The sequence below is a fragment of the Budorcas taxicolor genome, chromosome 19 (assembly GCF_023091745.1).
Source record: "Budorcas taxicolor isolate Tak-1 chromosome 19, Takin1.1, whole genome shotgun sequence".
NCBI classification, from domain to species: domain Eukaryota; kingdom Metazoa; phylum Chordata; class Mammalia; order Artiodactyla; family Bovidae; genus Budorcas; species Budorcas taxicolor.
Genome location: NC_068928.1, coordinates 14,846,731 through 14,873,505, shown reverse-complemented (window position 1 = coordinate 14,873,505; position 26,775 = coordinate 14,846,731). Strand labels below are relative to the sequence as shown.

At 50.2% G+C, this 26,775-nt stretch overlaps 2 protein-coding genes across 3 annotated transcripts; one reads left to right on the top strand and one right to left on the bottom strand.

Moving 5' to 3' along the window:
* Window positions 1-432: 432 nt before the first annotated feature.
* Window positions 433-13,393, bottom strand: RAD51D (RAD51 paralog D). 2 transcript variants are annotated; one of them, XM_052658035.1, is made up of 10 exons: window positions 13,186-13,393; window positions 12,859-12,920; window positions 12,553-12,671; window positions 8,136-8,217; window positions 7,749-7,883; window positions 7,162-7,257; window positions 4,394-4,484; window positions 4,125-4,276; window positions 2,652-2,816; window positions 433-2,492 (listed from the first exon to the last, which is right to left on the bottom strand). In XM_052658035.1, exons 1-10 carry the CDS (start codon window positions 13,265-13,267, stop codon window positions 2,379-2,381), a joined length of 1,098 nt encoding a protein of 365 aa, XP_052513995.1. In that variant the 5' UTR covers window positions 13,268-13,393; the 3' UTR covers window positions 433-2,378. The 2 variants fall into 2 exon arrangements, with proteins under 2 accessions (XP_052513995.1, XP_052513997.1); XM_052658037.1 differs by having other exon boundaries at window positions 4,206-4,276.
* A 1,614-nt stretch (window positions 13,394-15,007) lies between these two features.
* FNDC8 (fibronectin type III domain containing 8) lies at window positions 15,008-26,647 on the top strand. The gene is made up of 4 exons (XM_052658912.1): window positions 15,008-15,216; window positions 23,381-23,747; window positions 25,725-25,961; window positions 26,495-26,647. Exons 1-4 carry the CDS (start codon window positions 15,008-15,010, stop codon window positions 26,645-26,647), a joined length of 966 nt encoding a protein of 321 aa, XP_052514872.1.
* The last annotated feature ends 128 nt before the right edge of the window (window positions 26,648-26,775 follow it).

The following is a 26,775-nucleotide window of genomic DNA, read 5'->3' as shown; positions in this document are numbered from 1 at the left end:
CACTTTCCTTCTCGGCTAAATGACAAGATGGGGCATATGGTCTTTATTTATTTGGCTGCCTCATGTCTTAGATGCGGCATGTGGGATCCTAGTTCCTCGACCAGGGCTCGAACCTGCATCCCTTCCATTGGAAGACTGATTCTCAACCAGCACCCCACCAGGGAAATCCCAGGGCATGTTGATCTTTACAGGCCTCTCAAATCTACAATTCTAGGGTACTGAGTCAGGGACAAAGCACCTGACGCCACATTCAGGAAACATGCAGATGTGCCCAGGGCAGATATGGCAACCAGGCTCCACCCTGAACATCAATTTCAACTGACTGGTAGTTGCTGCCTGGAGTGTCATGTGGAGAAAAACGAAAATTGCAAAGGTCTCTCAGCTCGTTGAAAGAGAACACTTGATTTATTGCTGATGCTTGCGTGGGTTCAAGATCCCCAAATGGTACAAATGACAGGGATGTGCCATCCCCAGCTTAACATTCTGTTTGCTACTATGGTTGCAATGAGCTTCCTCGGTGGCGCGAGTCACAAAGAATCCACTTGCTAATGCAGGAGATGTAAGAGACAGGAGTTCAGTCCTACGGTCAGGAAGATCCCTTGGAAATGGCAGCCCACTCCAGTATTCTTGCCTTGAGAATCCCATGGACAGAGGAGCCTGGTGGGCTACAGTTCATGGGGTCGCAACAGACACAACTGAGGCAACTTCGCTTGCATGCACAAGGCTGCCATTATGTACTCACTGCTCCTAGCAAGGAGGCCGCAGGCTCATTTCTCCCGAGAGCCTGTGGAAGCACCAGCGCCAGGGTTCCTCCAGTCTTGGCTCACCAAGCCTGTCCTCACTCATACCCTAGGGCTGGGTTGCCACTTGCTCTCAGTCCTCCAGACCTCTTCCTTTTATCCCTCCTGTGCTCATCATCTGTAAATGTTATATCTTCTGCCTCTAACTCTGACCCCGCTTCCTGCAGCCAAGACACAACTAATTAACTACACAACAGGCTCTCAAACCAAGAAAGGCAACCTTCCTTTAAAAAAATGTGGTCAGTAAACAATCCTGATCATGTTCTGCCTTTGATTTCTCCCTCCCTGCTGTCCTCCCCTCCACCCAGCCGGGGCTACAGCTCGCAGAGAAATGGTCACAGCACCCGTAACAGACCAGGGCAGGGCGGGGGTGGGGGGACTATTTCATACACTGTGGTACAGCTGGCAGGAAGAGAAGGGTAATTACATTGCATCTTGGAGCCACCGGCAATGAATTTCTACATAAAGGACTAGATTTGCCGTGTATCATTTACGCCACCATCAATTTTCCCAGCTGGCTCTACTGACTGCAAATTCTCCCGTTTATGGGCAAGGCCATGGTTCAGCACCTCGGCTTACTCTGTACCGTGGAGGGGCCCCACAGAGCACCATGCACGTTTAACAGGCAGCTGGATTCACTGGGGCCAGGTCACATCTTCCCTTCCTGTTAGATTATATCCCTGGGACTGCAGTGAGCTCCCGGTCTCACCTGGTCACGGTGACACATGCAGGTGTCTGAAACCAAACCGACAAGAGGGAAAGAGGAACAGGGGTTCTCTGGGGCCTCACTCGGTGACTGAAAAGCCACTGTCTGGGGGAAAACAGATGATTCTGCAGCTCAGTGAATTTCTTTTGTATTAATATGTTTTTAAGAGCAGGATCTAGATAAGGAAGAGTTTTGGCACTAGTGGTAAAGAATCCACCTGCCAACACAAGAGACGCCAAGAGATATGGGTTCAATTTCTGGGTTGGGAAGATCCCCTGGAGGAGAAATGGCAACCTGCTCCAGTATTCTTGCCTGGAAAATTCCACGGACGGAGGAGCCTGGTGGTCATGGGGTCGCAAAGGGTCAGACACAATTGAGCACACAACATGGGTTACATTTACAAGGTTACTTCCACCCAGTAAGTCAAAGAAAGAGTTAGGGGGAAAGAAGCCCCATCTTACAGATGGAAAAACAGAGGCAAAGAAAAAAAATAAAAGAAGGGAAACAAAGGCAAGCCAGAGGCCTCAAGCTCAGTCACTGTGTCAGGATGGAGGGTAGGATGGTGATGTACAGGGTTAATCCGTCCAGGCACCAGAGTGCCTCTTCAGAGATGTCCAAGTCCATGAACCTGGCTCCCACTGGAAACGCACGTGGTAGAAACAAGGGAAGAAAACTTGGTACCAGCATGAATTTCTGGGTCCTTCCACAACAGCATCCTCTCTTGCCAGTAGCACTGTGTTTCCAGAGAGAGGAGCTGAGGGTGAGATGGCTTCCCAGCAAGGGAGCGGGGCTGCCGGCAGTGAGCAGCAGGCATTACTGTGCAGGTGAGTTGGGGGCCTAGTGGCCTGCCCCTTCCCCCATCAACAGCACCGTCACGTGTGATCTCCCTGGAACACTGGGCTCTGCTCCCAATGTCCTTTGTGATCTCCCTGGAACGCTGGGGTCCCCCAGCTCCCTAAGTCCACCGTCTCCTGGCAACCTGTTGGCTGGAAGAAGACAGGAGGGAAGCATGAGTGTTTGAGTTGCCCACGTGGGTAGCTTCTTTGGCTGCAGGGTCTCAGCCTTCAGGAATTCACAGACATCTGCAGGCACGGAAGCCACCCTCAAGGGCCTGGATTCCTGGCTTTCCCCTGGGGCTGGCTCACCAGGCGGGGGGATTTGGTCAGACATGCCACGCGGTGGCTGCCCAGAGATCCTGAGCCTTGGGTGCTGTCCAGGAGAAGCCGGGTGCTGGGCACAAAGCTCCAGGAGCGTCCCAGGGCAGGTTTGAGCTGCCCGCTGTCCCTATCTCGGGTCATGTGATTGGTCACCTGCAGGAGAAAGAATCAAAGGCTTATAGACCCATAATACTGGTACAGAGGACATTTGCTCCTATGGCTTCATTTTACAGATGGGAAAGCTGAGGCCAGGTACAAGGAAACAATTTCCCCAAGGCTCCATGACTCATCACCAGTCTGGAGTCAGAACCCTGGGCTCCTGACCTGCACAGAGCTCTTGCCACTAAACCATGATGCCGGGACTTCCCTGGTGGTCAGTGGTTAAGACATGGGTTTGATTCCTGCTCCAGAAAGATTCCATATGATGCAGGGCAACTAATGCCTGTATCACAACTACTGAGCCTGGGCTCGAGAGCCTGTGCTCCACAATAAGAGAAGCCACGCAGTGAGAAGCGTGCACAATGCATTGAAGAGTAGTCCCCACTCGCCGCAACTAGAGAAAGCCCGTGCCCAGCAACAAAGACCCAGCGCAGCTCCCCACCCCAAATATGCAGCTGCTAAAAGTGGCATTCTTAAAGAATCTATTAAAAGATTCGAGAAATGGTGTCTTTAAAAAAAAAAAAAAAACACAAGATTACCGTTTAGTTGGAAAGTTGATTAAAAGTATATGTATATAGGCAGAGAAAAAAGATTCAATGAAGGTATATTAAAAAAAAAAACTAATATGGTCTCTGTGGATGTGGAGATTGATTACAAACTGGACACTTATATTTAACTATTCATTACTTTCTTCTATGAGAAGCGTGAAGACTTTCAAAAAATTACTCCATAAGCAGAAAAAGTTATTCTAAAAGCAAAAATGATCCCTTTCTATGAAGCTCTGGAAAAGGCAGAGCTTCATAGAAAGGGACAGAAACCAAATCAGTGGTTGTCTGGGGCTGGGGGATCTTTCTGGGGTGATTGAAATATTCTGTATCTTGATCTCGCCAGATACGACTGTATCAAACCTCAAACAAAGAGAAGTTACTCTGTGTGAATTACATCTCAAGAAACCTGACTTAAAGAAAGTAAAAAGAAAAACAAGACTGTCCCTGGGCTTCCCTGGTGGCTAAAACTATGCGCTCCCAATGCAGGGGGCTCAGGATCAGTCCCTGGCTGCAGAACTAGATCCAGCGTGCCGCAACTAAAGACTCTGCAGGCTGCCACTAAGTCCCAGCGCAGCCAAATAATTAGTTTTTTAGAAGTGTTAAAAATGACATTGCCTGATCCCCTGGCTATTTATGTGTCTGAGCCCCTCACAGTCTGGCACTCTAGATGACCCACAGAAGTTGGGCTATGACCCTTTCCCAAAGGGTCACTCTGGGGGTTCAGAAGCTGCTGTTTTAAGGAAATAAAGAGCACCTGGAAAGAACACCTCCCCACTTGGTGAAGTCCAGGGACCAGAGAGAAGGCTAGCATGACTGGCCAAGCCCACTTCCTCACCAGCACTGCCACACTGAGGTCCCGGGCCAAGGTCTTCAGCTCTCGGGCCAGCTGCACCATCAAGGCCAAGCCTGGAGGAGAAAAAGCAAAGAGGGTGGGCAGCGGGGACCAGGCTGGCCGAAGACAGGACTCCAGAGCAGGCAGGCAAGATCACGACCCTCCACCCTGCGCTCTGCCACACCACTCACCTTCCCTCTGCTGACCTCCCAGAAGTGGGGCGACCACCGCAGCGACCGAGTCCACAACCACCACCTTCAGAGTCCCGGAAGAACTGCTGACCTGGGGGGCGGTGATGGGGGACGGTGATGGGAAGCAGGTGCCACCAACCAGTCGGCCTCCAGGGGGCGCCCGTTACCAGACAAACCCGCTCCTCTATCAAAAACTGGTAGGAAATAACCTCTCCCACTTCCCTGGTGGCTCAGAGGTTAAAGCGTCTGCCTCCAATGTGGCAGACCCGGGTTCGATCCCTGGGTCGGGAAGATCCCTGGAGAAGGAAATGGCAATCCACTCCAGTATTCTTGCCTGGAGAATCCCATGGACAGAGAAGCCTAGTAGGTTACAGTCCACAGGGTCGCAAAGAGTCGGACACGACTGAGCGACTTCACCATCACCATCACCACAAATATAGCTGCCCCTCTAAGACGGAACTCTAGCAAAGCCTTTTCCTTCCACCCTCATGTGAATGTATAACAGATTATACTGAAGACTTGGGCTTCCCTTGTGGCTCAGCTGGTAAACAATCCGCCTGCAATGCAGGAGACCTGGGTTTGATCCCTGGGTTGGGAAGATCCCCTGGAGAAGGGAAAGGCTACCCCACTCCAGTATTCTGGCCTGGAGAATTTCACCGACTGTATAGTCCATGGGGTCGCAAAGGGTCGGACACTACTGAGCGACTTGCACTTGCACTTTCACTGAAGACTTGGATGGACCGAGAGAGTTTAAATCACAGGATATCAGATACTCTAATTAAATTTGAGAAACCCCTGCTCAGATCCTATGGTCCCTGATCAGAAAATTTTTTCTTTCTTTTCTGTTTTTTAAAAGATTTTTTTGATGTCAATCCTTTTTAAACTCTTTATTGAGTTTCTTACAATATTGCTTCTGGCTTATGTTTTAGTTTTTTGGCCCCGAGGCATTGAGATCTTAGCTCCTCAATCAGGGATTGAACCTGCACCCCCTGCATTGGAAGGCGAAGTCTTAACCACTGGACCACCAGGGGAGCCCCAGATGTCACTCTTTTGATTAGGCTTCATTATATGTCAAATGGAATGCACTGCCAGCCCATGATCACATTGTTACACAGGACAACCTGTTGCATTTTGCTCTCACACGTGTGCTGTCTTGCAGGAGCAAGCGGCCTTGCTGTGAACTGCCCATGGAAAGCACCACATGGCAGGAATACTGGCAGCTTTGAGGACTCGAAGATGGCCTCTGCCAACAACCAGCTGCCAGCAAGAAGCTGAAACCTCTAGGAAATGAATTCTGCCAACAACCTGAATGAACTTCTAAGTGGTTCTTCCCCAGCTGAGCCTACAGATAAGAGCACAGCCCACCTACCACATTCATCACAACCTAATGAGACCCTAAGCAGAGGACCAGGCCAAGCTGTGCCCAGACTTCTGACCTACAGAATTTGAGATAATACATGTTGTTTTAAGTCATAGTTTGCAGTAACTTGTTATGCAATAATAGAATACATATCATCTAACAGTGCTACAGTTAAAGAAAAAAAAAAAAAGTCTTTTGACCTGGGAGTTGAGAGGTTTGGGTTATAAGCTTTGCTCTTAACGTGAAAAAAAAAAAAATTTGGCCATGATGTATATGGAATCTTAGTTCCCCAACCTGGGATCAAACTTGTGCCCCTTGCAATGGAAGTGCAGAGTCTTAACCACTGGACCACCAGGGAAGTCCCTAAGCTTTGTTCTTATCCTAAATATGCAGTGACTGTGGGCAACGCACTGAATGTCTCTGGCCCCCACTTTGCTCGATTCCAACAAGAGGGTTGGATTAGGTCAGGACTACTTCACGTCTCAACACATGGGGAGGCATAACCTGCTATGATTCCTATGCCAAGTATTCGTTCAACCATTATATGGTCTAAAGCTTGTTTAAACGATTTACGTTACATACAACCCTAGGTATGCCCATGGGAAACATGATATCCTTTGGGGTGAGAGGTAAAGTTTAAGATAAATTAAACTAGTCTCTCTAAGGTTTCTCCCAAATGTAAAGGTATATATATCATGCACCATATCCTATCCAAGCACCCATCAGGTATATCAGGGTACCAACGCAAATGCCATTCCTAACCTCTCTCCCTTGTCAACAGGCCTCTGAATGTGTTCAAGCACTGGGCAGAAAATCTGACATCAGGGAAGGTGCACCCAACCTCTGGACTAGGACATAAAAACATAACTCAGTTTTTGCCAGTTAGATGTAAAGGGAACTGAGAAGTGTAATGGTGGGTTCCAGAGAAAGAGGTATAGAAAAGAGGCATCTATCACTGCCCTGGATATGGATGTGTGAAGACATGATGCTCGGAGCCAGGGCAGCCACTCTGCAATCATGAGGGGGAAGAGCCAGAGAATCAAGCACACCAACGTAGAGCCCTGATATTACGGGTGTGCCAACCTCCAGACTTATGTGAGATAATTAAATGTCCTCAAAGTTCAAGTGTCTGTCAGATAGACTATTATTTGCAGCTGAATGGACCCAGTTGGAATGCAGAGATGAACAGGAACTGATCCTTGCACTCAAGGAAGGGGCTTAGTCTTTAGTGGGGAAGATGGGCTTGTGAACGAGGAGGCAAAGAATTGAGGAAAGAAAGAATTAAGCATCCAGAAATCCCATCCTGGGAATGGCAGGCACAGCTACAGTCACCAGATTGCACACCTGCCCACACTCAGACAGCATAGGTGGGCTGCGGGGAGCAGGGAAGGCAGAAGGTCAGGCTCACCTGCTGGGACACAGCGCCTCGCAGGTCCTGCAGCGCGCCCAGCATCTGGAAGATGTCAAACGCACGCACCACCTGGATCCTCTGGAGAGCTCCTGCCTGAGGGGGCAGGAGAGAGAAGGGAGGGCCTTGGAGAAGAAGAGCCGGGGGTCGCACACGATGAAGAGGGATTTTGAGGTTGAGAGAGAAGAGGAGCTTAGACACAAGGACTCAGGTACAGATGGCAGTGGGCTTTGTCTGCTGGGCCAGTTCACAACATGCTGGCTCCCTGGGTGCTGAGCTGCAGAGCCAAGTCAGAGCTCCATGGGAAGAAGTGGCAGTGATCTGTGTGTCTGCCCTGGGCAAGATATGGGGGAGAAACACAGAGGGGATGCCAGGGGTTGGGTTTCTAGGAAGGATCCTTGTGGGTAGCATCCAACTGGGATGACATCATAAAGGGGAGGCTTTACAATACAGGAAGTATTAGCGGAACAGCAAGTTTCAAAGCCAGAAATGACTAGTCACCCAAATGGTCCAAATTCTTGCCGTGTTAGATAATGAGGTCTTATGGTGTCAGAACCTCCAAGAAACCCAACCTTCCTGCCCTTTACCTGCTCCTCCTCGTCCGGGGTCCTGGCCTGAAGCAGCTGGAGGATGCGGGAGGCTGTGAGCCCTCCGTTGGAATCAATGTAGAGGACGTTCTGCTGCAGGCCATGGGCCACGCTTGCTGCCACACAAAGACATACCTGAGTAGAGACGGGCCATTGGGTGAACCTGAGCCCTCAAGAAGGGCCCAGAACGGGAGCCCCCCACCAAATCTCATCCAGATCCCAGAGGCGCGAATGGGCCCTGAGACGCGAGTTCAAGTCCCACTCCTCACCACCTGTCTTCTCTCTTCCAAGCTCTGAAATCACAGGATCCTGGCAGAAGCTTCCCCAGAGATCCAGGACTGTGCATCCACCTCCCTCAACCCTCCTGGCTGCTGGCTGCAGCTGTACCTGGGTTTTGCCGCTACCCGGGGCGCCTACAATTTCAGTCACTTCTCCAGTGTAGAGACCAGCATCTAGCAGTTTGTCCAGGCTGATGGCAGAAGAGGAGGGAAGAGCATCAATGGAAGGGATTGGACGGGTGGGAGAAAAGGAGGGATGGAGGAACAGCAAGACATTCCTTCCAAGCATTGTTCTGTCCAGAGACGTTCTGACATCTCTGGCCAGGAGGCTCCTCCTTGTGGAGTCTCCTTTGGGGAAAGCCAGCACGGCCGAGTGTTCCCCCTCTGGCCCCTCATCCTTTCACTCTCGCCTTAAAGATCACCTCTGGGTAATCACTTCTCTCCGGAGGTCTCTTCGCTGCCCCATTCAATGGTTCTCCTCTCAATCTCCATCACAGCCCCTTCTGGGTTTCCTTGATAACACTGCCCATAATTTGTCATGTTTTAAACTCTGAAATAATTATAGATTCACAGGAAGTTGCAACAAAACAAAACAAAACCATGTAGTGAGGTCCCGTGTGCCCTTCAGCTGGTTTTCACCAACGGTAGCATCTTTCACTCTAAGATGTTTTGTACCACAGCTTAGTGCAACAGCAAAAAACAGCACTGGTGCAGTCCAGAGAGCTGCAGCTCACTCCTTCCACGTGCGTCCGTGCGCGCAGTTCTCTGCCGTTTCACCCCACATGTGGGTTTATGGAACCACTGCAATCGAGGCAGAGCATTCCCATCTCGGCAGGGCTCCCTGTGCCAGCCTTTTATAACCACACTCACCCCTAAATCCCTAGCCAGCCCCTGGCAACTGCTTAATCTGTTCTCCATTATTATCATGTTATTTCAAGAATGTTGACTTCCCTGGCGGTCCAGTGGTTGAGACTCTGCGCTCCCAATGCAGGGGGCACAGGTTCAACACCTGGTCAGGGAACTAAGATCTCACATGGCGTGGCCAAAAAACAAAGAATTTCTAAAGAGACCCAAGCATGAATATTTCTTAAGCTTCCCAAGTAATTCTAATGGGCAGCCTGGGCTAAACCACAGGTCTGGACTCTACAATCAAGAATCAATTGCATTCCTGGCCATGAGGATCTCCATAAGGAATTCCCAAATCCACCTCGACATGGACAGACCCCCTCCCCGCCCCCCTGCCCCCTGCCTTGTGGAACAGAAGTACAACTGAGCCTAACCCCGTTTTGAACACAAGTGCTGTCTGGAATTTATCCTCCACCTTCCCCCCCGAACTGGCTTTCATTCATTCTTTCAGTCACTCATTCAAACATTGCCTGAATGTCTCACATTTCCTAAAGGCCTTTTTCTAAAACAAGCCAGAGGCAGAGATGAACAAGACACAGCTCGGGCCTTCAAGGAACCACCCTTCTTCCCTGGTCAATACAGCTACTTCCGAGGCTTGCTGCCTGCTCTCCCACTTGTAAAGATGTCCCCAGCACTACAGGCCGTGAGAAGACCTAGAGCAGAGGGACTTTCCTGGTGGCCCAGTGGTTAAGACTCCTTGCTTCCAAGGCAGGAGGCTCAGGTTCAATCCTTGGTTGGGGAACTAACATCCCACATGCTAAGTGGTACGACCAAAAAAAAAGAAAAAAAAAAAAGGCCTATAAAAAAAAAAAAAAAGAGAAACCTGCTTCATTTGGTTAACCAGCATTTCGTGAGCTGTTGACTACAGAACTCCCCTCCCCTCCCCTCCTGTGTCAGTTAATACCCATCAGTGTCCAAAGACCACTATGACAAAGACTAGAAGCCTAGGGGTCATCTTTGATTCGCCACTTTCACATCCCCCCAGCAGGAAGGCTCACAGCATTTCTGCAATATGCTTCCTGCTGTCTCCCGCCCCAGATCCGCTCACAACACCCTCCCCTGCTGTATCCTCCTGGGCCTCTCCTGCCAGCCTCCCCTGCCCCATCCACCCCGCCCACCTCTAACTGTAACTCTACTTTCACAACACAGCCTCCTGCCTGGAGGGAGCAACAGGGCAGATGCCTTAGAGCTGAGTTCTTAGGCTTAACAGTGTGACGGGTGTGACCTCAAGGGCCTGGTCCGCCACTTACCCACTGCAAGATCTTTTTTTTCCCCCTTGGGCTGTGCCACCCCGCTTGTGGGATCTTAGTTTCCGAACCAGGGGTCAAAGTGTAGTGGAAGCACAGGAGTCCTAACCGCTGGACCACCTTGGAAATTCCTAGCTAGGGGATCTTGAGCAAGTCTGTTAACCTGAGTCCCAGTTTCCTTATCTATAGGATGATGGCTTTCATTTCTTTTTAAAGATTTTTTGATGTGAATGAAACATTTTTAAAGTCGCTACTGAATTTGCTACAATGTTGCTTCTGCTTTATGTTTCCGTTTCTTGGCCCCAAGGCATGTGTGATCTTAGCTCTCCATCCAGGGATTGAACCTTTACCCCCTGCACTGGAAGGCGAAGTCTTAACCACTGGACTGCCAGCGAGGCCCCAGGATGGTGATTTTCATCGCAACAGGCTCACTGTAGTTGTCAAAGTGTTAGCCGCTCAGTCGTGTCCACCTCTTTGTGACCCCATGGACTGCAGCCCACCGGGCTCCTCTGTCCATGGGATTTCCCAGGCAAGAATACTGGAGTGGGTTGCCATCTTCTTCTCCAGGAGCTCTTCCTGACCCAGGGATTGAACCTGCATCTCCTGTGTCTCTTTACCCACGGAGCCATCAGGGAAGTAGATGGATAAATGAAGATAAGATAAAGTGAAGAAGATAAATGAAGAGAAGATAAATGAAATAATGTACCTAGAGTAACAGTGCCTGCTTCCTGATGAGCACTCAGAGAAGGCCCATCCATTCCTCGCTGCACAGAGCGGTCCTGAACCTCTCTGATCTCCTCTGCAGTGACCCATGGTGGCTGCCATCCTGCCAGTTTACCACCTGACCACTCTCTCTGTATATGCTGGCTTTATAAACTCCCAAAGGCCAGGCCTGCTTCCTGTTAATCACCCCCTCCTTAGCTGCTTGCACACATGCTCACACCTCTCTCGTGTCCACCTGCTCTTCTCTACCCAGTGGACCCCAGGCTCCTTAAATGCAGGGGCCTCACCCATGCCCATCTCCGGTACCCATGCTTGACACTGGCTAGTGCTTGATGAATGACAGGCCTGAACCCTCAACCCAGGGAAAGCAAGCACTGTCTTGTGTGAACCCTGCCAAGACAGCGTGTTTTGGAAACAGAGACGGCCAAACCGATCCAAAGACCTTCGTGGTGGCAGAGTTCTTTATCAAATTCCACACAAACAAGCCAGGGAAGAGGTCAGCCTCCCTTGGCCAGAAGCCACCTGTTTTCTTCCAACTCTTTCTCTCTCCAAACACTGCAGAAGGAAACTACTCTCACCCCTTCCTGCTGCAGCGTACAAGGAGTGAACCAAGTTCAGGAACAAGTACCCCAGGGCTGGAGCCCCACCACTGCCCCTAGCTCCTCTTGTGCTAAACTCAAGTGGGGTTAATAACCACGAACTCACAGGATCACGAAGAGATTATACAACCTATTGTATAAACTTGTTGTCGTTCAGTTGTCAAGTCGTGTCTGACTCTTTGTGACCCCATGGACTGCAGCATGCCAGGCCTTCCTGTCCTTCACCGTCTCCGGAAGTTTGCCCAACTTCATGTTCATTCCATTGGTGATGTCATCCAAGCATCTCATCCTCTGATGCCCTCTTTTCTTTCTGCCCTCAACCTTTCCCAGAATCAGGGACTTTTCCAATGAGTCAAGTGTTTGCATCAGATGACCAAAATACAGGACTTTCAGCTTCAGCATTGGTCCCTCCAATGAGTATTCAGGGTTGATTTCCCTTAAGATTGACTGGTTTGATCTCCTTGCTGTCCAAGGGACTTTCAGGAGTCTTCTCCAGCACCATAGTTTGAAGGCATCAGTTCTTCAGTGTTTCATTGTATAATCTACTACGTGTCAATGGCTGGTACTTAACCTAGTCCTGCCACACTCTCTTGCCCCATCCATCCTTAAGTGGACAGGGAGGTAGGGCCAGAGAAGAGTTGCTCTGATTTGCTGAATAATTATGAAATACTGACATCTTGTGTTTCAGTGGTTCTCAACCAGTGTAGATTTTGCCCCCAGCCCACCCAGGGATCACAGCTGGAGATATTTTTGACTATCAGACAAGGGGAGAAGGGAGGTGCTACTGGCATCTAGCAGGCAGAGGCCAGGGAAGCTGCCAAATGACCTACTAAACACGCAGGACAGGTTCCCCCCACCCCAATAATTCTGCATCCCCCAAAATTAGGAGTTATGAGAAACGTTCTTACAGGGTAAGAGAGCTTAGAAGTCCTGACCATCCTCAGCACTGTCTGAAAGGGCCTGCTGGCTCCAGACTCCAGCATCGAAAGCCCAGCGAGAGGCAGTCAGGTCACCCTGCCTCTGACTTTGTCCCGCACGTACACACACAAACCTTCCAATGCCGGTGGACAGGATGGCCGTGGTGGTTTTCAGTTCCTCATAGAGATCAGCGCCATTGAAAGGGAAAGCTGAGAACTGAGCCAGTAGCACTCGTCTCAGGGCGACCAGGGCCTGCGGAAGGGGCGGGGCAGCTCAGGATCCGGGCTGCAGCAGCCCAAAAGTGTTTGGCAACGACCCGTCAAAGGAGGGGGCCTCCCAGGGTCTCAAACGCCGCCGTTATCAATCCTTAGGAACCCCTCTGCTCGGGGATGGGCATTTAGAGACACCCAGGTGTGGAGCGTGGAGACGGTCAGCTCACCTTGTAAGACAGGCCACATTTCTGGGCGACCTCCTCCAGGTCTGCAGAAACCAGCTCCACCACTGAAAACGAAACACGTGGGGTTGATGGGCAGGGAGGGAGGCCCGGGGCGTCCGCACTCGACTCTCCCGCGCCCGCGCGTACTGGCGGAACCGTGGGACCCGGCGCGGTGCGGGGCACACCGTCGGGGGTTCTACCCTCCCAGGGGCGTGGCTCGCCCACGCCCGCGTTTCCGGGCTCCCCGGGGGCGCAGGAGGGAGGGGAAGGGCCCCTCCGGGAGTGCCGGGGCCAGCCCTGTGGCCCGCACTGGCGCGCACCCGCGGTCACCTGTCTTGATCCCGCCGCTCTTCAAAAGCTGGACCATGTCCTGGGTGAGGCCCGGGCACAGTCCCGCCCGGAGCACGCCCATGTTCCCTGGGGGCCTAGGGCCGCTCGTCCTAGGGGCATCCGTGGGGCCCTCTCCAGTCGTCCCCACCCCACCCCCGGCGCCCCTGTCTGGACGGGCGAGGAATGCGGGAGGCAGCGACCGCGCGGAGAAGGCGGACCCTTCGGGAGCTCGGGCACCCAGGGCCAGCCCTCCCCGGCCACGCCGCCGCTTCCGGCTTCCAGGCGCCAGGACCCGGCCTGCGGCGCCACCTGCCGGCCGCGGCGCGGACGCGCGGGCCGGGCGGTCGGGGCGGAGACAGCTCGGGCCGCGCGAAGCCGGGCTCCCAGCGCAGAGGTCGACGCGCCGGGCTCGGAGGGTCGCGGCCCGCGTGCGCCTCCGCCTTCTCCTGGGCCACGCCCCCGGGTGCAGCTTTCGGTTCTGAACGCTGGGCCAGGACGTTCTATCGGATCGGCCATCCCTACGCCCAGGGACCTACCTGTTAGCGAAAGAAGGCACTAAAGAGCAAATCAAATAAATCAGATAATTACCGAGATTATGATGGCTGCTAAAACGCAGAGCACAGAGAAGGCATCTGCTTTTCTAGTTTCCAAACAAAAGAATTTTTACGTATACAACGATAAAACCCCTGAGTGTATAGAAAACACACACACATACGAATTTTAAACGTCCTTGGCTGGACCTCATCCTCTGGAAGAAACAACTTTACAAGGTTGGCTCCGCACAGTCTAGTGAGGCGGTGGTGGTGGTGGTGGTTTAGTCGCTAAGTTGGGTCTGACTCTTGCGACCCCATGAACTGGCCAGCCGGCCAGGCTCTTCTGTCCATGGGATTCTCCAGGCAAGAATACTGGAGTGGGTTGCCGTTTCCTTCTCCATCTAGTGAGGTAGGTGCTATGTTTATCCCTGTTTTACAGATGAGCAAAATGAGGCTCGGAGGTGAAGTCATTTGTCAAAGGCTTCACAGCCTAGGAAGCTGTGGGCAGAGCTGGACTGAAGAGCTCACGAATCCCCACCCAGGTGCAAAGCCATTGCTGTTTTAACAGCTGCCGGGTTCCTCACCCCACAAAGTTATGTGTATGTTTTCGTCCCTGTGACATGGTTTCCCTGAGAACAGAAACAACCTCTGGCCGATTTCTGTATGCCTCTGCACCCACCGTGGTCACTCAGTACCTGAAGACACTTGAAGTGGAGGTCAGACAGAATTTAGAATTCCAGCAGTAAAACCTGGGTATGTGGGCGCTCTAAACCCCATGAGCCATCCCAGCTTTCCCTGTGCCCACACAGCTGGACACGGGGTTTGCTGCCTCCAATGTCTGGATATGAAGTCTCAGAATTCTATCGGCAAGGTGTCCCACTCCCAGGGACCCAGTCCATCCAGTACTGCCTGCTCCCTCCACGCCCAGGCGCCACTGTCTCACCATCCACCTCCTCCTTCTCAGGGCAGATCAGAAGGGCACAGGTGGTGAGCATTTTGAGATCTTCAGAGAAGAGCAGGGCTGCTGTAACCACAGAGCCTTAGCCCAAGTGGTGTCGTCGACTATTCTGGGGCTCTGCGTGCTCCTGACATTGGCCCTGGGCTGCAGCAGCCCCCAGTCAGGGGGGAGCGTAGCCCCTAATTGTTACACTCTGTGATAATTATGAAGTCAGCTCATCGCACCCCCATCCCACCACAACTAAGGGTGTGTCTGCTGCCTCCAGTTTCTCTCTGCTTCCTGTCAGCTTGGTTGTCCTGCATGGTGCCGGCTGCGGTCCAAAACAAACTCAATGGCATCAGAGACATTCTACAAAGTGGGAGATGGGGAGGAGGCCATGCTGAGGAAGGAAACCCTCAATGTCTTGAATGCGCTCAGTCAAATGCCGAAGACCTTTCCAAACCCCAAGTCAATGAACAGGACCGTCACTACCAAAGGCCTCCCACTTTCCTCGAGGGGCAGTTTGGTGAACTTCTTAGAGGAGGATGCCATCAATCTACCGTAAGACACGAGTCTGGTCCTTTTCTGCTTTCTAAGGCCAGAGCTGGATGGGCGGAGGAGTTGGGGAGGGGGGGAGGGGGGCGCGGGGAAGAGGGTGTTGAAGAGGCGCCACTCCTTGACCTATCACAGTCGAGACTCCCAGGGAAGAGCATGTAAGCAGGTTGCCTGTGGATTCCTGACCCCAAATCAGTTCTTGGAGACATGCCGGCCTCCAGCTCCGGGAAGCCTTCTGGGATTAACTGGAGATGGATTGGCGGGGCTCGTCATCCTGTTTGGTCCTCACCATGAAGCCCCTCTCCTCTTGCCATGGTTCCTTTGCTCATCTTCCCTATTGTGTCTTTACCTGCCTGGTTATGTCCTCCCCCCAACCCCCAGGAGCCTGCCTGCCTTCAGACTGAGGTCTGTGTTCCTCCTCAGTGATCACGGGTTTCCTTCACTTCATTTCACAAAACTCTTTGGGCACCTACAAGGTACCTGGTCCAAGGTTAAGTTCCGGGAATGCAGAGCTGGAAAGCAGTCTCTACCTTCAAGGAGTTCCCAGCATGGGGTGTGTGTGTGTGTGTGTGTGTGTGTGTGTGTATGCTGGTTGGGGTGGGGGGCTGTCAGACAAGAATTGAGGCTATTACAGCATGATCTGTGCTATGACAGGGACAACTGGAGGAAACAGAAGGAATTTAGTATAGTTTGGGAGGGGGTGAAGTTAAGGGAGGCTTCGTGGAGGAGGTGACTCTCAGAGGAAGGGAAGGAGTTAGCCAGTGGAGGGACAGAGGGGTGGGTTGACGTGGGCTGAGGGAACTGTCTGTCAGGAAGTTTCACGGGTATGTGACCTGTGCAATTAAACACAGCCTGACACTTGGAAGGACCCTGTTTAGTTTAATGCTTGGATGTTACTGTTTTGAAGGTCTTAATAATTTCTGAAGAAGGGACCCCACAAATTATGTAGCTGGTCCTGATGATGTGAAAGGGGATACAGTGGTTACTCCCTTAGGTACCTGTCAGTAAATAGGTATGGCTAAAGTGGCAGATGCAAGTAGGAAACTTCCTGGTATAAGAAAGTCTTAGACTGGGAACCAAGTATTAATCCAAGTTCTACCACTTAGATATATGACCATAGACAAGTTCATTAAGATCAGGGACCCTTGGTCCCCCATGTGTAAAACGAGACCAACACCATCCAGCAGGGCTGCTGTGATGATCACAAGGAGTTTTTCTCCAGCAGGTAGCCCAATGCCTGGCTGCCCCTTCAGCACTGGTGTTTCCAACAAGTAAATCTTCAATAGAGATTCCTTGGGGCTTCCCGAGTGTTCCAGTAGCTAAGACTCCATACTCCCAATGCAGAGGGACCCGGGTGTGATCCCTAGTTGGGAAACTAGATCCCACATGCCACAGTAAGAGTCTGCAAGCTGCAATTAAAGACCCCACATGCTGCAACTAAGACCTGGTGCCGCCAAATAAATAATTTTTTAAAAAAATAATAAAAAAGTAAAATAGAGATTCCTAAGAGTTGACTCATTGGAAAACTCTCTGCTGCTGGAGGGATTGGGGGCAGGAGGAGAAGGGGATGACAGAGGATGAGTTGGCTGGATGGCATCACCGACTCGATGGACGTGAGTTTCAGTGAACTCCGGGAGTTGGTGATGGACAGGGAGGCCCGATGTGCTGCAATTCATGGGGTTGCAAAGAGTCGGACACGACTGAGCAACTGAACTGAACTGAACTGAACTGAAGGACAGTTTATGGACTTCCCAAGTGGCGCCAGTGGTAAAGAACCCACTTGCTAATGCAGAAGACATGAAAGATTCGTGTTCAATCTCTGGGTCAGAAAGATCCCTTCGAGAAGGACATGGCAACCCACTCCAGTATTCTTGACCAGAGAATCCTATGGAGAGAGGAGCCTGGGGGGCTATGGTCCTTAGAGTCACAAAGAGCTGGACACAACTGAAGCAACTTAGCACATAGCACAGGACAATCTATAGTATAACTGACATCCATACCCAGACTCTTGGGCCTACGAAGGGCCTTGGAGGGAGAGTCATCTATTTCAAGCGTCCACCAAGGGCTAGTATAGGAGGTTTGGGTTGATCAGGATTTTGCAGGAGGAGGTTGATGGGGCTGGGGCTCAGGGAGGAAAACTTTGGCCTTGATCAATCAACCTCAAAGCTGGAGGCTGGCCGGGTGTGAGGGATCTAGGGGTATGTGTGGGTCACTGGATCTGGCTAGAGCAGCCGGGGGAGGTGGGGAAGGAAGCAGGGGAGGGGAGCCAGAAAGCATCAGGGGCAGACAGGAGCTGTGTAGTATGGGGCCCAGGAGATCCGGCTTCTGGTTCCAGCTCTGCCATCGACTACCAAGGTGACCTCAGTCAAGGTGCTTGGTGTCCACAGGCCCTGTGGCCACTTTCTCTAGACAGGGCTCTTCCAGCTGAGGGCTGTGACCTATGAATGTGTCAGGAACTCATCCGAGTTGATGGAGACTAGTATTACAAAAATGAGCGAAATAGAATTTAAATTCCAGTGTACATCACACACACAGTAAGTACGGGTTTGAAAAACCAGTTAGTACTGGTTTGTGAAACATTTTAGTTTCGTGTGTGTGTGTGCATACACTGGGGTTTCCCAGGTGGCGCTAGTGGTAAAGAACCCGCCCGCCAATGCAGAAGACATGAGACTCGGGTTCAATCTCCGGATCAGGAAGACCCCCTGGAGGGGGCGTGGTGATCCAATCCAGTATTCTTGCCCGGAGAATCCCATGGACAGAGCATCCTGGCAGGCTACAGTCCATGCGGTTACATGCATTCGTGTACTAGCTTGTCAAGAAATATGTATTTCTTACTTTCAGTTCAGTTCAGTTCAGTTGCTCAGTCATGTCCGACTCTTTTCGATCCCATGGATTGCAGCATGCCAGGCCTCCCTGTCCATCACCAACTTCTGGAGTTTACCCAAACTCATGTCCATTGAGTTGGTGATGCCATCCAACCATCTCATCCTCTGTCGTCCCCTTCTCTTTCCACCTTTAATCTTTCCCAGCATCAGGGTCTTTTCAAATGAGTCAGCTCTTTGCATCAGGTGGCCAAAGTATTGGAGGTTCAGCTTTAGCATCATTCCTTCCAAAGAACTCCCAGGACTGATCTTTAGGATGGACTGGTCGGATCTCCTTGCAGTCCAAGGGACTCTCAAGAGTCTTCTCCAACACCACAGTTCAAAAGCATCAATTCTTCAGCGCTCAGGTTTCTTTACAGTACAACTCTCACATCCATACATGACCACTGGAAAAACCATAGCTTTGACTAGACGGACCTTTGTTGGCAAAGTAATGTCTCTGCTTTTGAATATGCTGTCTAGGTTGGTCATAACATTTTTTCCAAGGAGTAAGCGTCTTTTAATTTCATGGCTGCAGTCACCATCTGCAGTGATTTTGGAGCCCAAAAAAATAAAGTCTGACACTGTTTCCACTGTTTCTTCATCTATTTGCCATGAAGTGATGGGACTGGATGCCATAATCTTCATTTTCTGAATGTTGAGCTTTAAGCCAACTTTTTCACTCTCCTCTTTCACTTTCATCAAGAGGCTCTTTAGTTCTTCTTCCCTTTCTGCCATAAGGGTGGTGTCATCTGCATATCTGAGGTTATTGATATTTCTCCCGGCAATCTTGATTCCAGCTTGTGTTTCTTCCAGCCCAACGTTTCGCATGATGTACTCTGCATGTAAGTTAAATAAGCAGGGTGACAATATACAGCCTTGACGTACTCCTTTTCCTAGTTGGAACCAGTCTGTTGTTCCATGTCCAGTTCTAAGTGTTGCTTCCTGACCTGCATACAGATTTCTCAAGAGGCAGGTCAGGTGGTATGGTATTCCCATCTCTTGAAGAATTTTCCACAGTTTATTGTGATCCACATAGTCAAAGGCTTTGGCATAGTCAATAAAACAGAAATAGATGTTTTTCTGGAACTCTCTTGCTTTTTCCATAATCCAGTGGATATTGGCAATTTGATCTCTGGTTCCTCTGCCTTTTCTAAAACCAGCTTGAACATCTAAAAGTTCACAGTTCACGTATTGCTGAAGCCTGGCTTGGAGAATTTTGAGCATCACTTTACTAGCGTGTGAGATGAGTGCAATTGTGCAGTAGTTTGAGCATTCTTTGGCATTGCCTTTCTTTGGGATTGGAATGAAAACTGACCTTTTCCAGTCCTGTGGCCACTGCTGAGTTTTCCAGATTTGCTGGCAGTAAATAATGAGTGCAGCACTTTCACAGCATCATCTTTCAGGATTTGAAAGAGCTCAGCTGGAATTCCATCACCTCCATTAGCTTTGTTTGTAGTGATGCTTCCTAAGGCCCAGTTGACTTCACATTCCAGGATGTCTGGCTCTAGGTGAGTGATCATACCATCGTGATTATCTGGGTCGTGAAGATCTTTTTTGTATAGTTCTTCTGTGTATTCTTGCCACCTTTTCCTAATATCTTCTGCTTCTGTTAGGTCCATACCATTTCTGTCCTTTATCGAGCCCATCTTTGTATGAAATGTTCCCTTGGTATCTCTAATTTTCTTGAAGAGATCTCTAGCCTTTCCCATTCTGTTCTTATACTCTATTTCTTTGCACTGATCACTGAGGAAGGCTTTCTCATCTCTCCTTGCTCTTCTTTGGAACTCTGCATTCAAAAGGGTATATCTTTCCTTTTCTCCTTTGCTTTTCACTTCTCTTCTTTCCACAGCTATTTGTAAGGCCTCTTCAGACAGCCATTTTGCCTTTTTGCATTTCTTTTCCGTGGGGATGGTCTTGATCCCTGTCTCCTGTACAATGTCACGAACCTCCATCCATAAATCATCAGGCACTCTGTCTATCAGATCTAGTCTCTTAAATCTATTTCTCACTTCTACTGTATAATCATAAGGGATTTGATTTAGGTCATACCTGAATGGTCTAGTGGTTTTCCCTACTTTCTTCAGTTTAAGTCTGAATTTGGCAATAAGGAGTTCATGATCTGAGGCACAGTCAGCTCCTGGTCTTGTTTTTGTTGACTGTATAGAGCTTCTCCATCTTTGGCTGCAAAGAATATAATCAATCTGATTTCGGTATTGACCAGCTGGTGATGTCCATGTTAGTCTTCTCTTGTGTTGTTGGAAGAGGGTGTTTGCTATGACCAGTGCATTTTCTTGGCAAAACTCTATTAGTCTTTGCCCTGCTTCATTCCGCATTCCAAGGCCAAATTTGCCTGTTACTCCAGGTGTTTCTTGACTTCCTACTTTTGCATTCCAGTCCCCTATAATGAAAAGGACATCTTTTTGGGGTGTTAGTTCTAGCAGGTCTTGTAGGTCTTCATAGAACCATTCAACTTCAGCTTCTTCAGCGTTACTGGTCGGGGCATAGAATTGGATTACCGTGATATTGAATGGTTTGCCTTGGAGATGAATAGAGATCATTCTGTCGTTTTTGAGATTGCATCCAAGTACTGCATTTCAGACTCTTTTGTTGACTATGATGGCTACTCCATTTCTTCTAAGGGATTCTTGCCCGCAGTAGTAGATGTAATGGTCATCTGAATTAAATTCACCCATTCCAGTCCATCTTAGTTTGCTGATTCCTAGAATGTCAACGTTCACTCTTGCCATCTCGTTTGACCACTTCCAATTTGCCTTGATTCATGGACCTAACATTCCAGGTACCTATGCAATATTGCTCTTTACAACATCAGACCTTGCTTCCATCACCAGTCATATCCACAACAGGGTGTTGTTTTTGCTTTGGCTCCATCTCTTCATTCTTTCTGGAGTTGTTTCTCCACTGATCTCTAGTAGCACATTGGGCACCTACCGACCTGGGGAATTCATCATTCAGTGTCCTATCTTTTTGCCTTTTCATACTGTTCATGGGGTTCTCGAGGCAGGAATACTGAAGTGGTTTGCCATTCCCTTCTCCAGTGGACCACATTTTGTCAGAACTCTCCACCATGGCCCTACATCGCATGGCTCATGGTTTCATTGAGTTAGACAAGGCTGTGGTCCATGTGATTAGATTGGTTAGTTTTCTGTGATTGTGGTTTTTAGTCTGTCTGCCCTCTGATGGAGAAGGATAAGAGGCTTATGACAGCTTCCATGGGATAGACTGACTGAGGGGGATACTAAGTCTTGTTCTGATATGCAGGGCCGTGTTCAGTAAATTTTTAATCCAATTTTCTGTGGATGGGTAGAGCTGTGTTCCCTCCTTCTTACCTTGAAAGTGAAAGTGAAGTAGCTCAGTCGTGGCCAACTCTTTGCGACCCTGTGGACTGTAGCCCACCAGGCTCCTCCCTCCATGGGATTCTCCAGGCAAGAATACTGGAGTGGGTTGCCACTTCCTTCTCCAGGGGATCTTCCCGACCCAGGGATAGAAGCCTGGTCTCCCACATCACAGGCAGATGCTTTAATCTGTGAGCCACCAAGGAAGCCTAAAAGTTAATTTTTTTTGGATCCTATACTTCATCAGCAAAAAATTTTAAAGAGTGGGGGAACATGGGCAAGGTTTTTTTTTGTAACAGCAAAGAATTGGTAACAATACAAATATCCATGTAACAGAACACTATACAACAGTTAATGACTGAACCAGAGCAGATTAATCTAAAAAATACAATGTTTTAAGTAAAATAACAGCCTCACTGCACATGAATATGTACTGAATGATGCCATTTATTTATATAAAGTTTAAATTATGCAAAATAACATACATATCTAACAAACCTATAAAAACACATGGGGATAATAAACACAAAATTTTAAATTTACTGCTCAGGCTGCCTCTGAGGGAGGGGATCAGGAGAGGGGTAGGGGAGCAGAGTACACAAGGGGCTTTAGCTACACTGATACAGCTTTAGTTCTGAGTTGGATAGACGCTAAATGGAAGCTTAATATAATATGATCATTTTTTCCAGTTTTATTGAGACACAGTTGACATTTAACATTGCATTAAAGTATGCAACATCATTTGATAATTGTATGTATTGTGAAATCATTACCCCAATAAGCTTAGTTAACATCCATCACCACACAGTTACAAATATTTGTGTGTGAGAAGAGTGCTTTTAAGACCTAGTCTCTTAGGAACTTTCAAATATACAATACAATATTGTTCATTATAGCCACCACTTTGTGCATTGGTGTGGTGGTGGTGGTTTAGTCACTAAGTCGTGTCACTTTGAACATGTTATCCTTGATATCTTGAATGAGACTGAAATATTTCATAGTTTTAAAAAAAAACTAGAGGACTTCCCTGGTGGCTTAGTGGAAAAGAATCTGCCTGCCAATGCAGGGGATGTGGGTTCAGTCCCTGGTCCTGGAAGATCGCACATGGCACGGAGCAGCTAGGCCCATGCACCACAGTTAATGAGCCTGTGCTGTAGAGCCCAGGAGCTGCAACTGCTGAAGCCCGCACGCCCTAGATCCTGTGCTCCGCAACAAGAGAAGCCACCCCGCGTTGAGAAGCCGAGCACCGCGACTAGAGTAGCCCCTGCTCTCTGCAACTACAGAAAGCCCGTGCAGCAATGAAGACCCAGCACAGCCGAAAATACATACATAAAGAAATAACTTTTAAAAATAAAAAAATTAGAATGGAAGAAAAGTTTTTGAGCATTCACCCCAATAAATATATGCTTATCTGTGCACTTAATTTTACATGCTGTATATTAATATATATTGATAAGTGTCATAAAAATCTAAGTAAATAAGTGTAGTAATTACATATTAAACAACACTAAATAAATATTTAACAAAACTCATTATTTTTCTTTTAGATACTTTTAGATATTTTTCCATATCCCAGTAGATCGTTATGGTCATTCCCTGGGGTGTCTGCACCCTACCTTGGAGGAAGGACTTGGAGCTTTAGTGGTGTTTCTAAAAATGTGGTTCTCAGAACACTTGCATCAGAATCATCTGAGGATCTTATGAAAGATGCTTTAGCAGCTTCCCCAGTGCCATCCCAGCTGGGGACCAGGGACCAGGAATGTGCATTTTCCACTAGTAAGTGTCCCGGCGAGTGTGACCCACTGCTGCAGAGCAAGAATGTTCTGAGCGGCTCAAAAACAGTTGAGGGCGTTGGTAAGTCCTGCCCAAGGCCTGCTTGCCACTGGGAGCTTCCAGGCGGCAGGGGCTGGGGCAGCTGCCTCCATCTGTCTCCCCTCTCCCCTCCCCCTCCAGGAAGCACATGCCAATGGAGGATTCCGAATGCAGCTCCGATGACACCAGCATCTCCCCCATGTCATCCACCTTGTTGAATCCCATCAAGTTGGCCGTGACCCAGCCCAACAGCAGCTTCTTTGCGGGCATGCTGGAGGGCGAGCTGAACAAACTCAGCCTCTCCTCGATAGCCAAGAGCACAGAGAAAGGGCACCTGGCCCTCTGCCCCCAGTCTAAGTCCCAGATGGCCCCTGGGGGCCTGCTGGACCTCGACAACCCTGAGGTGGACACAGACACGTCCTCGACGCCCTCGGAGTCCTCTGTGGTCTTGGATGTGCCGGAGGCGCCCTTCATCTGTGAACACACGGTCAGCGACTCCACAGCTGTGGTGCGTTTCCCCCCAGGTGCATCTGGCAAAGGCTTGATGCCCCCCTCCATCCCCCCCACATGCCCGGCACTGAGCTGAGCTCACTGGGGAGCGTGTGGATGCCTACTGCCTGCATCCTTAGCTCTAGTGCATGGGTTAGGAGAGAGGGCGTGTCTGTAAAGAACTCCAGCGCAAGCTAGAGAAGGTTCAGTGCTGTAGGGAAAGTTCAAACCAAGTGCCACTGGGGATTCAGAGGGAAAGAAACGTTACTTCCAGCTGCAGGGAGTAAGCTTTGGTGGCGTTGAGTGACATTTGAGCTGGGACTTAAACATCTAGAGATGAGGAAAGGCATTCTGTGCAGGGCTGACACTAGCAAAGGACGTGGGAGGAAACATCCACGTCCTAATTCAGGGTTGCTCACACTTTCCGGCACCTGCAGATCTGATCATCATGTTACCAAGAAGATTCCTCATTCCTCAAGGTTCTGACTCAGTAGGTCTGGGGTGGGGCCTGAGACTCTGCATTGCTAACACATTCCCAGTAGGTGCTGATGGCCCATGGACCACATGCTGAGTAGCGTTGTTCTGGATACAGGAAGGGAACAGCAGGAGGGGGTCATTTTCCAGAGGTCCTGTAATGTTAGGCTGCTGCTGCTCCTGCTAAGTCGCGTCAGTCGTGTCCGACTCTGTGTGACCCCATAGACAGCAGCTCCTCTGTCCCCGGGATTCTCCAGGCAAGAACACTGGAGTGGGTTGCCATTTCCTTCTCCCATACATAAAAGTGAAAAGTGAAAGTGAAGTCGCTCAGTCGTGTCTGACTCAGTGACCCCATGGACTGCAGCCTACCAGGCTCCTCCATCCATGGGATTTCCCAGGCAAGAATACTGGAGTGGGGTGCCATCGCCTTCTCCGAATGTTAGGCTACTGTATGGATTTTTCAGTAAGCAAAGAGGACTAGCTCTGTGCAAAGTTTTCTATCCGGTGAGAGATGTGATATGAGTTACATATTGGAAAATACCGTCTGGTGGCTCAGATAGTAGAGAGTCTGCTTGCAATGCAGGAGACCTGGGTTTGACCCCTGAGTTGGAAAGATCCCCTGGAGAAGGAAATGGCGCCCTACTCCAGTACCCTTGCCTGGAAAATCCCACAGACGGAGGAGCCTGGTGGACTACAGTCCATGGGGTCGCCAAGAGTCGGACATGACTGAGTGACTTCACTTACTTTGGAAGATAAACCTGGAAGGACCGTTGTTGGATAGGCCAGCACAGCGTTTCTCAAAGTGTGGTCCCCAGACCACCAGTAGCATCTGCATCATATGGCAACTTGTAAGAAATTTAAATCCTTGCTTTCCCCACCCTCCTGATTGGGCCTGCTGAATCAAACTGGGCACAGGGGCCAGCGGTCCTTGTTTTAGCAAGTCCTCTGGGGTATTCCAATGCATACCAAAGTTTGAGAACAACTATCTTAGATGGAGGAGAAACTGGAAATGGGAGACAAGGCAAGTGGCAGCAGGGCCAGGAACCTGCAGTGTTAGAAAAGCCCTCTGCAGTCCTTAGCCTGGCTTGGCAGCCATGGCGGTAGTACAAAGTGGACTCAGGAGCTACTGACCTGAACCTTGACTCCAGCACTTAACTGCTGTGTGGCCGCAGGCCAGGCACTTGCTCCCTCTGAACTTGTAACCCCATCTGCAATGAGTGAGGTGGACGAGATGACTGCTAAGGTCTCTTTCAATGGACACACAGTCTATACAGTATGGAGTTGAGGGTACCCTCTGAGGTTGGTGCGGCTGCGGTTGGAGAATGGCTCAGGCTTTGGGGTGGTGGGGCCTCATCTAACGTGAGGTGTGCCTACCACCCTCAGACACACATGCCTCAGCTCCAGTGGGAGAAGGGATGGGAATGGGGTCTTCTGACGCACATTGCAGAGGGGCTGGTTGGGTGGTGAGGGGAGGCCAGGCCAGGCCAGGTCTGAGGAAGCCTTGGGGATTCTCTCCTCCTAGATTTCCTGGACCTACGCCCCTGGCAAGCAGCAGGTCAGTTTCTACCAGGTCCTGTTACAGGAGGTGGTCAGGAAAAACAGTGGTGAGATGCCCAAGGCAAAGAACCGCCCCTGGATCTTCAATAAGATCCTGGGCACCACCGTCAAGCTGATGGAGCTGAAGCCGAACACGAGTTACTGCCTCACCGTCCGCGCAGCTAACACCGCTGGGGTGGGGACATGGTGCAAGCCCTACAAAGTGAGCCCTGGGAGAAGAGGGGCCCAAGGGTCAGGGGTCCTAGAGGTTGGGAACACCCCTGTACCCGCAGGACCTCTCCTCCTGCTGGCTTTCCCTCTCCCTGGGCAGATAAGCCTCAGTTCCAGGCTGTTCTCCTTGGAGAGGGTTAAGGAGTAAGTCACTTTGGGGCCCCCTGGAAATTGACCTGTTCATTCATCCCTAATGTGTGTCTCTCAAAGCCAGTGGCTTCTGGATTCTTCAACTTAGGTATCAATGATTGTGAGTGGGTTGGGAAGTCAAGGGCACCGAGGGAAAAACAGAGGGAAGAGGCTAATGGGGGGCAAAGCAGGGGAAGAGCCTGGGGGTGGCAGGGCAGGCCCGAGTAGACACTGCTGAGCTTGGAAACAGCACACAACCGGGGAGAAACAGGTGTCAGTGAGTAGGTTGGAGGGCACTCGGGGACCCCATTTCACAGACGAGGGGGTGGCAGTGTAGAAGAGGTGAGGTCAGGGTCAGCTCTGCCAAGGAGTTCTGAGGACTTTCGTTTCTTTCAGTTTGCAACCGTGGCCACTGACTTGAACAGCTTCCCTGAGAACAACCCCATCCAGATTACCGTGCAGCGCAAGGAGCCCCAGCGGAAGACCGTGTCCCTCGGGCTGGAGGACATGCGCAGGCTTGAAGATCTGGAACACCTCTTTCCTTACTAAGGGGGAGGGCCCCAGGAAGCCCCTCACCCACCTTCAGCTTCGGCCCAGGGCCCTCAGCAGTCAGAACCACGAGATGTACCACCAGCCCTTAGCCAGGGAACCACCGACCACCCTGCTGGTCCCAGGCC